The sequence below is a fragment of the Rhagoletis zephyria genome, unplaced genomic scaffold (genome assembly GCF_001687245.7).
Source record: "Rhagoletis zephyria isolate East Lansing unplaced genomic scaffold, Rhagoletis_zephyria_1.1 Rzeph_scaffold_03006, whole genome shotgun sequence".
NCBI lineage: Eukaryota > Metazoa > Arthropoda > Insecta > Diptera > Tephritidae > Rhagoletis > Rhagoletis zephyria.
The window spans coordinates 23,618-35,378 of NW_016160090.1; the positions used below are offsets into that span (position 1 = coordinate 23,618).

General features: G+C 38.5%; 5 protein-coding genes across 5 annotated transcripts in view; 2 read left to right on the top strand and 3 right to left on the bottom strand.

Annotated features, from left to right (window-relative positions):
- Positions 1-2,878: 2,878 nt before the first annotated feature.
- On the top strand, positions 2,879-6,350 carry Vps26 (vacuolar protein sorting 26). Its single transcript, XM_017622992.1, has 2 exons — positions 2,879-3,392; positions 4,320-6,350. Exons 1-2 carry the CDS (start codon positions 3,246-3,248, stop codon positions 5,685-5,687), a joined length of 1,515 nt encoding a protein of 504 aa, XP_017478481.1. The 5' UTR covers positions 2,879-3,245; the 3' UTR covers positions 5,688-6,350.
- Positions 6,351-6,495: 145 nt separating this feature from the next.
- LOC108368199 (ribosomal protein 63, mitochondrial) lies at positions 6,496-7,061 on the bottom strand. The gene is made up of 2 exons (XM_017622995.1): positions 6,799-7,061; positions 6,496-6,737 (listed from the first exon to the last, which is right to left on the bottom strand). Exons 1-2 carry the CDS (start codon positions 6,967-6,969, stop codon positions 6,588-6,590), a joined length of 321 nt encoding a protein of 106 aa, XP_017478484.1. The 5' UTR covers positions 6,970-7,061; the 3' UTR covers positions 6,496-6,587.
- Positions 6,501-8,686, bottom strand: LOC108368197 (required for meiotic nuclear division protein 1 homolog). The gene is made up of 2 exons (XM_017622993.1): positions 6,799-8,686; positions 6,501-6,737 (listed from the first exon to the last, which is right to left on the bottom strand). The coding sequence occupies exon 1, from the start codon at positions 8,576-8,578 to the stop codon at positions 7,334-7,336; it is 1,245 nt and encodes a 414-aa protein (XP_017478482.1). The 5' UTR covers positions 8,579-8,686; the 3' UTR covers positions 6,501-6,737; positions 6,799-7,333.
- Positions 8,687-8,755: 69 nt separating this feature from the next.
- Positions 8,756-10,770, top strand: ldbr (lariat debranching enzyme). Its single transcript, XM_017622991.1, has 3 exons — positions 8,756-8,847; positions 8,916-9,139; positions 9,230-10,770. Exons 2-3 carry the CDS (start codon positions 8,943-8,945, stop codon positions 10,698-10,700), a joined length of 1,668 nt encoding a protein of 555 aa, XP_017478480.1. The 5' UTR covers positions 8,756-8,847; positions 8,916-8,942; the 3' UTR covers positions 10,701-10,770.
- A 137-nt stretch (positions 10,771-10,907) lies between these two features.
- The window catches only part of Sirt4 (Sirtuin 4), a 2,259-nt gene continuing 1,405 nt past the window's right edge, over positions 10,908-11,761 (bottom strand). Inside the window, exon 3 of the mRNA XM_017622994.1 lies at positions 10,908-11,040. Within this exon, the coding sequence (XP_017478483.1) occupies positions 10,965-11,040 (76 nt within the window). The 3' untranslated portion in view covers positions 10,908-10,964. The remainder of the gene's footprint in view (positions 11,041-11,761) is intronic.

Sequence of the window (11,761 nt, forward strand, 5' to 3'; positions counted from 1 at the left end):
TTCGGTTCGGCTTCGGCCAAAAAATCTACCTTCGGTCAGACTTTAGTAAGGACATACATTTTATTATTGAATTGAATTAGGTGTGGCACGCTTTTTCACGTGTAAATTATTCATAGCTCAGATGTGTGATGGGAATGAAGAAAATTTTTAATAATTTTGACCAAGAAAAAATTTATTCACTTTAACATTAAAAAAGTGGCTAAAAAAGTGGCTAGTGGCTAAAATAAATTTTGGTGGCAAAACAAAAAGAGACGATGGCTAAAACCAAAACCACCAAATGGCTAAAACGCCAACATTGGAAATACCTAAGTGATAAATCTATAGCTTGGTATCCTGCTTTTAACCTCAGAACTTAATTTTGACAGATACATAGTTGCGAGCAATATGATTGCAAGTTTTTGTATTACAGCTGGAAAACTATCGAAGGCACTATCGATAGTATCGATGGTTTTTGACTATCGAAAACATCGATGGTTTTGTAAGCACTATCAATAGTTTTCACTCATACATACATTAATCAGTAACATACATATTTCAGAGCAAAGATGCTGTTTGAAGCCAAAAATCGTCGATAAACTTTTATTCCTTAACAAAAATATCGACATACTTATTTTAGAAATTCTGATCCCATTTTCAATAAAAGTTGTTATGTTTAAATTTTGGACTCTTTAATCAAAACTATAGATAGTCAGGGCTATCACAGAATCCATCGTAGCTTCGATTTTTGTGAAATCTACGAAAGTGCTATCACAGAATCCGAATAGCTACGAACGTAAATTCGAAATTCGTAGAGCGCCTTCATTGAATCCGTTCGTAATGAAGATTCGTACAGATACTCTACGACGAGATTATGCTGTCGGAACAAAATTTAAAATCACTCAATCTTAAAAATAGTGGAAAAAAGCTGCATTATTTTTAATATTAAATATTTATTATACTCCAAGTTTGTTATAATTTGATATAATTCCATATATTTGTGTAAACGTAGACGTAAAATACCAATGCTATACATACATACATATGTCCATACACGCATTCATCTGCTAGGCGCTATTTAATGAATTAATATTTTGCATGAATCGAGGAAATAATAGTTTAGCAACAATTTATTAGGAAATAAACCTAATTACTTCAATATCATAAAAATTTATTTAAAAAAAAAAATTTATATTTAAAATAATAACATCTAAGCTAAAATTAAACCCAAAAAAAAAATATTTATTAAAAAAATAACAAAAATTAAATAAAAAAAGAAAAAAATCTCCACTGCCCGACGACTCGGACTCGAACCCGGATCTCTCAACTAGCAGTCTAGTGCTTTGCCCACTCGGCCATTGTGACTTCTGGGGCAGCGTGAGCAAAATGGCATACGTAAATGTCTATTATTTCTTTTGCACTAGCTAATTTCGAATCAGCATTCGAAGCTGGCAACGATATTTTCGAGTTCACTCGGATTCAGTGATAGCAATTTTTTCGTATTCGTAGCAGGCATTCGGATTCGTAGATTTTCTACGATGGATTCCATGATAGCCCTGAGTACTATCGATAGTGTCGACATTTTCGATAATATCGATGGCTGTGACTATCGACTATCGTGGTCGTGGCCATCGATAGTTTTCCAGCTCTATTTTGTTTGTTCGCACTTTGATGTCTTGATATATGTATATCCCTGAATAACTTTGTTCGCTTCCCCAATTACGATCGCGAATTACCCTATTGCCACGGGCACATTCTTAATTCGATTTGGCAGTTCTCTGTCTCAGTGTTGTGTCTCTTCTTTCTTCACTACAAAATTTTAAGTTATTGCTAAATATTTCTAAGTTTCCGTATTAAGTTATTGATGTAAACATGTATAAACTTTTCTTTTCGTACTCAGAAAAAGTGTCAGCTTTGATTTGTGAACTGGTTCCGATAAATTCCAGTTAAAAATTAGAGACGGTAGCGATTTGTTCGTAATTCGCATGGTAATTGCATTCCGCTACTTTGGGTTTGCCGATTTTTAAAGTCTCGATGTTCGTAAACAACGTCTAAAAAATTTAAATGCACTGAAATTCACTATACTTTCAATAAAATCACAGTTTTTCACATTTCCTTACTAATTTTTTTAAATATCATATATTTTCACAATTTAAAGCAATCAAAACACGTTTCCTATCGAAAAATTGAATATTAAAATAAACTACTCACATTCTCTTTTATTCTCCTATTCGGCTTCGCTACTTCAAACGTGTTTTAATTGTGCTAAGTTGTAAAACTATATATTTTACAATAAGAATTAATAAGGAAAATGTGAAAAAATTGTGATTTTTGTGCAAATATTAGCTCTGATCCAGTACTCCAGGATTTTACACGAACTTGCAGGAAGTTACAGGAAAAATTTTCCCGTACTCCAAAAGCCTCCAAAATCCTGTAAATGAGAGCGACTTTTGGAGAGTTGTGTAGAGAATGAAGTTGCAAGATTTTACCCGAACTTTTTCTTCTGGTAAAATCATGAAAAGTGGTTGACGTTTTTACAGGAAAAATGGTTTTTTTGTTCCCGTACTTTTTGTTGTTACTCACTTTTTACTCTCACTTCAGAGAGTAATTTTGCTGTTTGACAGTTTTACAGGACTTTTCACGAAAAGTATTGGATCAGAGCTATTAGTTAATTTTAGTGCATTTAAAGTTTCTGAGGCGTTGTTTACTTATAGACCAGAAATGTCAAAATCTGCAAAACCAAAGTAGCGGTATGTCGGATGTCACTGACAACGCCGTATTGTGTTTGCTGCGGCAGTGACTGCCAATATTAGCAGAACCGCTGATTTTAAAAAAACTGTTACTGCCACTGCGCTATTGTATTTTTGGGCTTATGTTTCGTACTTTTTGCGGCGTGCATGTGCGGGATCTGGTATGTGTCGTCAAACAAGCGAGATTTGCATGCACGTGAAGACGGCTGGTAAGGTCAGATTCCTGCCCAACACTGACGTCCTTAATTTTTCCCCATAGTAGTATCTTTTTCAAACGTCAACATCGCTAACTGTCAAAAAATCATCTAAATTCACAATTAATCAAACGCAACGAAGTTGGATTTCTTTTCTGCTGTGCTGACCAAACGCCCAATAATTTTTTTTTCTAATTTACCTATTGTGTGCGAGTGTGATTTTCTTTATAAAATCCACATAACATTCCAAAGATCAGGACAGCGACAATAGCCTGGAATATATTTCGGCAGTGTGCGCAACGTTATAAGCCAGCAGTCAGAAACGATGAATTTTCTCGGATTTGGTCAATCGGCCGAGATCGATATAATTTTTGACGGTGCGGAGAACAGGAAAACAGCCGAGGTCAAAGGAGAAGATGGAAAAATTGAAAAAATGCTACTATATTATGATGGCGAAACTGTGTCGGGCAAGGTAAGTGCATTAATTTAATGAAAACAAGCGCGTATGTACGTTCATATAAATTTTATGGAGGGGGAGTATTAAGCAATGAGAGGCATACGGGGCACTAGTGACGATGCAAGACTGACTAACGACTAGTTGCTAAGGTGGCTACAACCGGCAATTGGACTAATTTGTTTGCCATTTGTTTGTAATATCTTGCTTTGGAAACTAATTGGAATAGGATAGGAAAAACTGTTTTAATAAAAATTGCATTGACGTTATCAGCTAGAGTAGAGGTACACGTACATATGTTTGGATTTTATTAATGTTCGAACCGAAGTTTGCGAGGTTCAGAGGCAGCAGAGTTTGCTTGAGCATTTCTAGTGCAGCGTAGCCAGCTGAAACTAATTTTTGATTTGTATAAAAAAGTTAAAACTATAACGTAGGCCAAAGGTAGAAATTTAATTCATATATGTTCAAACAATTTTTTTCTAAAAAGTGGTGTTACAAACAAAATCGTATTAAGGACAACGCTAACGCCTTTGTCCCTGTGGACCCACCCCATTGAGGCTGCACGCTTCTTCCGTTAGTGGAGCTTGACGACAACGACTGAGGTATTAACTGATCTCGAATAGATGTAATAAACTTTTCATAACGTACTTCATTGTAATCTTCTAAACGTTCCAAGTAATTGCTACTNAAATTTAATTCATATATGTTCAAACAATTTTTTTCTAAAAAGTGGTGTTACAAACAAAATCGTATTAAGGACAACGCTAACGCCTTTGTCCCTGTGGACCCACCCCATTGAGGCTGCACGCTTCTTCCGTTAGTGGAGCTTGACGACAACGACTGAGGTATTAACTGATCTCGAATAGATGTAATAAACTTTTCATAACGTACTTCATTGTAATCTTCTAAACGTTCCAAGTAATTGCTACTTTTGTTCTAACGCAGGTAAATGTAACACTCAAAAGGCCTGGCAGCAAACTCGAACATCAAGGCATAAAAATCGAATTCATTGGGCAGATCGAGCTGTTTTATGACCGCGGCAATCATCATGAATTCAAATGCATTACGAAGGCTTTAGCCCGTCCGGGTGATCTTATTCAAAACCACAGTTACCCGTTCGATTTTCAAAATGTCGAAAAGCAATTTGAGGTGTACGCTGGTTCAAATGTACGTCTGCGTTATTTCTTACGGGCGACCATTGTACGTCGTATCAGCGATATTACGCGCGAAGTAGACATCGCAGTACACACACTTTGCAGTTATCCAGAAATGAATAGTCCTATTAAAATGGAAGTGGGCATTGAGGATTGCCTGCACATCGAATTCGAATATAATAAAAGTAAATATCATTTGAAAGATACTATAATCGGTAAGATATACTTCTTGTTGGTACGCATTAAAATAAAACACATGGAAATTGCAATTATTAAACGCGAATCTACTGGCACCGGTCCAAATATGTTCACCGAGAACGAGACAATTGCCAAATATGAAATAATGGATGGCGCCCCGGTGAAAGGCGAGAGCATACCGATACGCGTGTTTCTTGCCGGCTATAATTTGACGCCAACAATGCGCGATATTAATAAAAAATTCTCAGTAAAGTACTTCCTAAATTTGGTGTTAATGGACACGGAAGATCGCCGATACTTCAAACAGCAAGAAATAACGCTTTGGCGCAAAGCAGATATACCGCGTTACCACAACCAGGGCCAGCAGCAACATACCAGCATGGTGCATTCACATCATCCGCAACATGCGCACTCACATCTCGTTGGTGGCCCCACTGTGCCCAATATGACCAGTGTTGGCAGTGGTACGAACGCTACTGGTATGGATAGTGATTCGAGCATAACGGGTACTGCGCCTGAGAGCAAAATGGGCTTATTTACACGCGAGAGTCCAAGCCAAGAGTTCACTCAACAAGTGGATTCATTACCAACTTCACCAACAACACCGCCACCACCAGTAGAACGCGGCATCGGTGATGGTGCGGCTGCAACCAATACATCTCCTGTCATGCTATCCACTACACCCCCACCATTGCCCCCCGTGTCGGCCACAACAGCGGTGCTCGGCGTTCAGCCGGTTGCGGATGACTTTGTGGGTGCGGAAACGCAACCTATAAATGCTGCAACAGGTGCAGCGCCACTACGATTGACTCCAGATATTGAGGACGGCATGACAAACATTTCGCTTGCACCCACGGATATAGATGTTGAGATAGTGAGTTCAAAACCGGACGCCAACGCTGTGGAAAGAACGCAAGAATCAAAGAAGCGCGAAACTGCTGCACCACTTATTGCAGACTGAAGCCGCCAGGGTTTACTCAACAAACAAGAAGTGCTGCAAGTGCTTAAAGTCCAAACTTCGAAAGCGATTCGCCTAATTAGTATGCCCGCGCATTGTTGGTTGGCTATTATCCTATTACACACATGTTTGTAGTTCCCTTAGTTGGCGTTTCGACGCCGGCTTCTCAAACAGCACACCAATTCATATTCGTTTAATTGCAAGTATGCATATTGTTCGTTTAACCAAATCCACGACCTGTCAGGCAGGTTTTGCCATTCACTTCGGAGTGAATTTCAAATTTGTTTTGAATTCAAATTGACAGGGGTTGAAATTGACTCGAAAGCGAATTACAGTACCAGCCTGGTTTTATCTATTTTTCTTGTAGACTAAAATATCCTGATTATATATAAAAAGATCGCTGTTTTACTATTTTCCATTTATATTGAAACTATAAATACTGCATTAATCTTACTTTATTTGCATTAATATTTTACCTTTATTTCTTTTAAAGTTCTACTCTAAAGCAAAAATGTTACGCGCTACGCGATGTAGTTTATGGTTAAAAACGAAGAATATCTTTGAACAAAATTATAAAGAGATATTTGTATCTTGTAGAATATAAGCAAATCGTATATAAAATATATAATGTATTAAACAATTTATTAATAAACATAGGAAACACTATTTCAAATGTGATGACTCATTTGACCAAGACCCAGTATACTCGCTATAAAAACACGACGGTAAAATTTTGCGAGTCTTTCGAGACGCACCTTCCTTAACATCAGCATCAGGACATCATCAGCACGTTCATTACCAAACAAATATATATTCTCGACTATCAACTTGCATTTTATTTTATTTTTATTTCTTTATATTTAAAAGTAAAATAGAAATATGCTTTTAATCCTAATTCGCAACTTAATCCCAGGCTTCTTTGACTTTCAAATGTTCCAGTCGCTCCTCGATTGTTACGTGTGGTTTCATTTTGTTCAGGGTCTGTCGTTCATTCCACATCGTCAGTTTGGCTTCGGTTTTGCCCAACTCCTTGGCATGTCCTGATGACTCCTCCTGTAAAACACCGAATGTGCCCATTAGATTTTGTAACAGTAAAATATATAATTTAATTTACCACTGTCAGGTACGGATGTCGTAGCCATAACATATTTTGCTCCTGTCTTTCATAATCACGCCGGAGTGTTTCCATTGCTCGCTTACTAACCGGTTTTATGAAACGCCTTTTCCCACGGAAAATGTGACCGGGTACAGTTTTCTTAAAAAAGTTTATTAACGTTAACTGCATTGTTTGGAAACTGGTAATTACAATAAATTTTTTTAGATTACTTGCACGAGCTGTGCAGCAAACAGCTGATTAAATAGTTATTCAAAGAATGTACATTGAACACACTGCGGTGACGGCGGGTATTCAAATAATCCATTGTGAATGATTAAAAAAAATATATATATTTTTTATACCCCTCAAACAAGCTATACAACTGAGCAAAGGTCTTTTTTTTTGGAAATCCAAGAAACATTGCCTGGTAAGTCTTTACCGTTATGCAAAACTCTTTTGTGAAAAATGTTAAAAACTTTATGTATTTGCCTAACAATAAAAACATTCAACAATTCTAATTATTTCAACTTAAATGCGGTTAGTTGTCTTGTTATCAGTGTAACACAGGAGCGCCGTCCGTCTCTTTATTATAAAATCGGTCCATATAGTGCATGATTTCAAATCCAACTTCCACCATAATCAAAATAATTATCATCCATTCCAAACGAATGTGATGTGCGTCATTCAAATTGTGCGATATTAACTCTGCCAATTCTACACAGTGATTAATCTTCTCATTCATCACTTTTGTTCGCCGTGAAATACTGAAATATGAACAAACTTGCAGGTACAATGCTTCCAACTCTTCACGATCCCAATAAAAATCTGGTGTGTCCAACAAATCCGATGCCAAGTTGATCTCGTGCCGTAAAGCAAAGAGTTCTCCTGTTTTACGCAACACCTCGGCACGGGACATGCGTATGCGTCGTCCTCGTTTCAGGTCATCTGTGAGATATTCGATTGAATCAATATAACGATCGAGCATGGCTTCCCACATGCCCAGTTTTATTGAAGTTGCCATTGCGTTGGAGAATGTGTACTTCTGCAGAAAATTATCACCCTCGGGCGCGAGGAAAAATTTGCCATTGTGAAAGAAAGCACGTGCGACTTCCGTATCTGACGCAGATACCAAGTCTCCTTCCACATCAACCGCAGTTGATGGAATGTACATGTAGGGCATCACCTCGCTTTCCCCGCGAACTAGTGGGCTTAAATAAGGGTCCTTCTCGTACGGACGCAAAAATGATAACAAATTATTGGTTTCAATGTCATTGAAATTCCACAATACCACTGATCCTTCGCGAAAGATAATTATATCCCGTGCCTCCTTGCCTACAGGATATTTCGCTGAAGCGTACAGCACATTCTGTTCCAGGCCGAGATTATCTGTGGAGAAGTATTTTTTGACAGTGTACAAATTCTGTTCGTTTAAACCTTTCATGAGTGCCTCCAGATCATATTCTTCGGCAGTTGTAAATGCAGACACGTTGAAGAAACCCTCCGCGGACAAGTCTTCGAAGAGGTGGTCATCCCACTTCTTGCGAACGGTGCGTTTCTTAAGAACTTGCGCTACCGAAGCACCTGCTGCCGCCTGTTGTGCCGCTTTTCGACTGTGTGTCAATGGTGTTGGAAGCTTCAACTCAAATTGCTTCGGTTTTGATTCAAATTGCGTCAGAGATTTCTGTGAAGCACGCTGGACATTGCCAAAGGTGATTTGCCGATAGAAGATTCCAGTCACCTTCTGCGTTAAGCCTGTGCCTCCAGCGCTTCTAGTAAATATAAGACGTGCAAAATTCATGTTCTTGAGGAAATTTTAGTTTATTATTGATTTAGACTTTTGTAAATTTCATAATCATGTGCACTTCTTAACAAAAAAATCTACAGCCGGCTTCCAACAAAAAGATGGTGAGGTAAGTATGTTCAGTTAATGACCGGTTGAACAAAAACTCCTTTTATTTTTGTTGTAAATAAGTACTAAATTCACCGTGAACTTTTATTGTGTATTGTATTTTGCGGGCGTCAGACAGTGATCAGAGATTTGTAAACAAATAATAAAAAAAAGTTAGCGTAAGTTTGGGTTTTTATTTTTAAACGAATCAGTAATCAATATTAACTGATGTTTACTTAATTTGAAGGTGAAGCATTCATTGAATCTGGCAAAAATGAAAGTTGCAGTAGAGGGTTGTGCTCACGGTGAGCTGGAAAAGATTTATGAAACAATACAGTGCCTTGAAAATGAGGAGGGCTACAAAGTGGATTTGTTACTTTGTTGTGGAGATTTCCAAGCTACACGTAACTTGGACGACTTACAGACAATGGCAGTGCCACCAAAATACTTGGACATGTGCTCGTTTTACAAGTGAGTATCACATATATATGTACATTTATAAAAATGTAGTTTAAAAATATACTAATTAACGTAAGTAAAAACAAACATTTTATTTTATAGATACTACAGTGGTGAGCTAGTTGCACCAATCCTTACAATATTTATAGGGGGTAATCACGAAGCATCCAATCATCTGCAGGAACTACCGTACGGTGGCTGGGTAGCACCGAACATCTACTACTTGGGCTATGCTGGTGTTGTAAAGGTGAATGGCATACGTATTGCAGGGTTGTCGGGCATTTATAAAGGACATGACTACTTGCGTGGGCGTTTTGAATTTGCTCCCTATACGGACACTACGCGCACAAGCGTTTACCATGTTCGCCAACTCGAAGTGTTTCGCCTGAAACAACTTTCCGGTACCATCGATATATTCATGTCACACGATTGGCCACGTGGTATATACAACTATGGCAATAAGTCACAATTAGCGCGTTTTAAACCACATTTTCGTGATGAAATGGATAAAGGTCAACTGGGTAGTAGGCCTTGTGAGGACTTGCTTAAGTTGCTAAAACCCAATTATTGGTTTGCGGCACATTTGCATTGCAAATTTGCCGCCGTGGTGCCGCATGATGAAGTGGAGGATAGCAGCGGTGAAGCTGATGAAAGTAGTAATGAAAATCATAGCTCGAAGGACAAACCAGTCGGCGAGGATAAAGATGAGCGTATTACCAAATTTCTTGCATTGGACAAATGCTTGCCTAAGCGTAGATTTTTGCAGTTACTCGACATTGAAACACCCGAATTTACAGAGGGTGAAGTGCGCCTCGAATATGACCTTGAATGGTTAACTATTCTACATTTAACAAATCATTTAACGAATGTGAAAAGTTCAAAGTATTATCTGCCGGGCCCACAAAATGCAGCAAGTACTGAGCGTTACAACTTTGTACCCAATCGCGACGAAATGGAAAATGTTCGGAACAAGTTTGCTGCAGATTTACTGATACCCAAGAATTTTTCACGTACAGTTGAACCCTATAACGCTAGCGAAGCCAATAGAGAACATGTGTCACAGCCAAAAGCGCAAATTAATCCACAGTCACAAAATTTCTGCGATGCTTTAGGTATTGATGATCCTGTTAGTCTAGCACTAATTATAGGCGGGCATGAGCTCAGCTATTCCAGTGCGATGAACGAAAGCACAGATACAGAGTTCAACGATTCTACAGCATCAATGCAAACGGAACAATCCAGCTTGAATATATCGAGCAGCACTGGAGATGCGCTGTCGCCGCGACAAATCAGTCCTTTCAAGCGAAAAAGTAGTTTAGGTTTAAATTTGCCCAAACCCATAGTGGAGATCGATAGTGCAATAGGTGAAATTTGTGAAGAGAAGAATCCCGATGAATTACAGCTGGGTAATAGTTCTGCTGATGAGACAGATAATGAGGCTAAAGTGGCGGAAGATGTTAACGAGGAAGATAGTGGAGCGATTGCTTTGAATGCAAAACCGCCCATTAAGAAATTCAAGCGTCGAAATCAAAGCGTATATATGAACGAAGACAAGGAAGATGAATCAGGGTAAAAGTCATGCGTTCAAGTAAATTTAATTATGCGTAGGCAGAAAAGCAGATGTATAAGTTTTTAAATCAATGAAATTAGAAGTGTACGCATTCATATTTAACTAAATTCATTCGATAAAAATACCTATGTATGAATTTTACATTATCATAAATCCCACAAGTCCAACTTAATTAAATTCGAGCTATAATTATTTGAAAACATAGTTTGTCACATATACTCTTAAACCACATATTATTAATATTTAGCTAATAACACTGCATTAATTTTACTTTTTAAAATTAAACAATTTTGGTAGAACATCCCCGCATTTGGCGGACAATTTCAAATCCGCCAAATGATCGGCACGCGTTTCGCCAATATTTACAATAGCCAATGGCAATTTGAGGTCCTTTGTTTGCAGCACCATTCGATAGCCAGAAAACACAAGCAAACTAGAACCGAGCACCAATAGCCCATCGCTATTATAAATCATCTCTGCAATGCGTTCGATGCGTTGCTTTGGAACATTATCACCAAAGAATACAATCTCTGGCTTTACATTTCCGCCACATTTTGGACATGGGGGTATGCGAAAGTTGGCTACGTACTCAGCTGGGATTTCCACATCACCGTCAGGTCGTACCATGTCGGGTGCATCGCGAAATTCAGGATTTAGCGCGTTTAGTATATCTTGAAATTCGTGTCGATCTATACGATACTCGCATGATAGACATTTGACCACAAAACCGCTGCCGTGCAATTCCACGACATTGCGGCTACCTGCTTTTGTGTGAAGCCGATCGACGTTTTGGGTAACAACAGCCTGAATACGTCCCTCTCGCTCGAAACGCGCCAGCGCATGGTGGGTATGATTGGGCTCTGTTGCAGAGAATGTTGGCCAACCGACAAAATTGCGTGCCCAGTAGCGTTGGCGCACATTTCCGGAGCGTACAAATTCCATGTGCTGTATTGGTTTGTGATTAGTGCGCGCGTACAAACCAACTCCCTCGGAGCGGTAGTCGGGTATGCCTGCCGATTGCGGATACATTGAGTATATTTCGTATTGTTTTTAATGTGCTGTTA

Excerpts from the sequence above, each read along its gene's own strand:
- Vps26 (XM_017622992.1), top strand. The coding sequence starts at position 3,246 with ATGAATTTTCTCGGATTTGGTCAATCGGCCGAGATCGATATAATTTTT. Across the intron at positions 3,393-4,319 it reads GCGAAACTGTGTCGGGCAAG|GTAAATGTAACACTCAAAAG; the intron begins GTAAGTGCATTA and ends GTTCTAACGCAG.
- LOC108368199 (XM_017622995.1), bottom strand. The coding sequence starts at position 6,969 with ATGCAGTTAACGTTAATAAACTTTTTTAAGAAAACTGTACCCGGTCAC. Across the intron at positions 6,738-6,798 it reads GACATCCGTACCTGACAGTG|GAGGAGTCATCAGGACATGC; the intron begins GTAAATTAAATT and ends GGTGTTTTACAG.
- LOC108368197 (XM_017622993.1), bottom strand. The coding sequence starts at position 8,578 with ATGAATTTTGCACGTCTTATATTTACTAGAAGCGCTGGAGGCACAGGC.
- ldbr (XM_017622991.1), top strand. The coding sequence starts at position 8,943 with ATGAAAGTTGCAGTAGAGGGTTGTGCTCACGGTGAGCTGGAAAAGATT. Across the intron at positions 9,140-9,229 it reads GACATGTGCTCGTTTTACAA|ATACTACAGTGGTGAGCTAG; the intron begins GTGAGTATCACA and ends TTTATTTTATAG.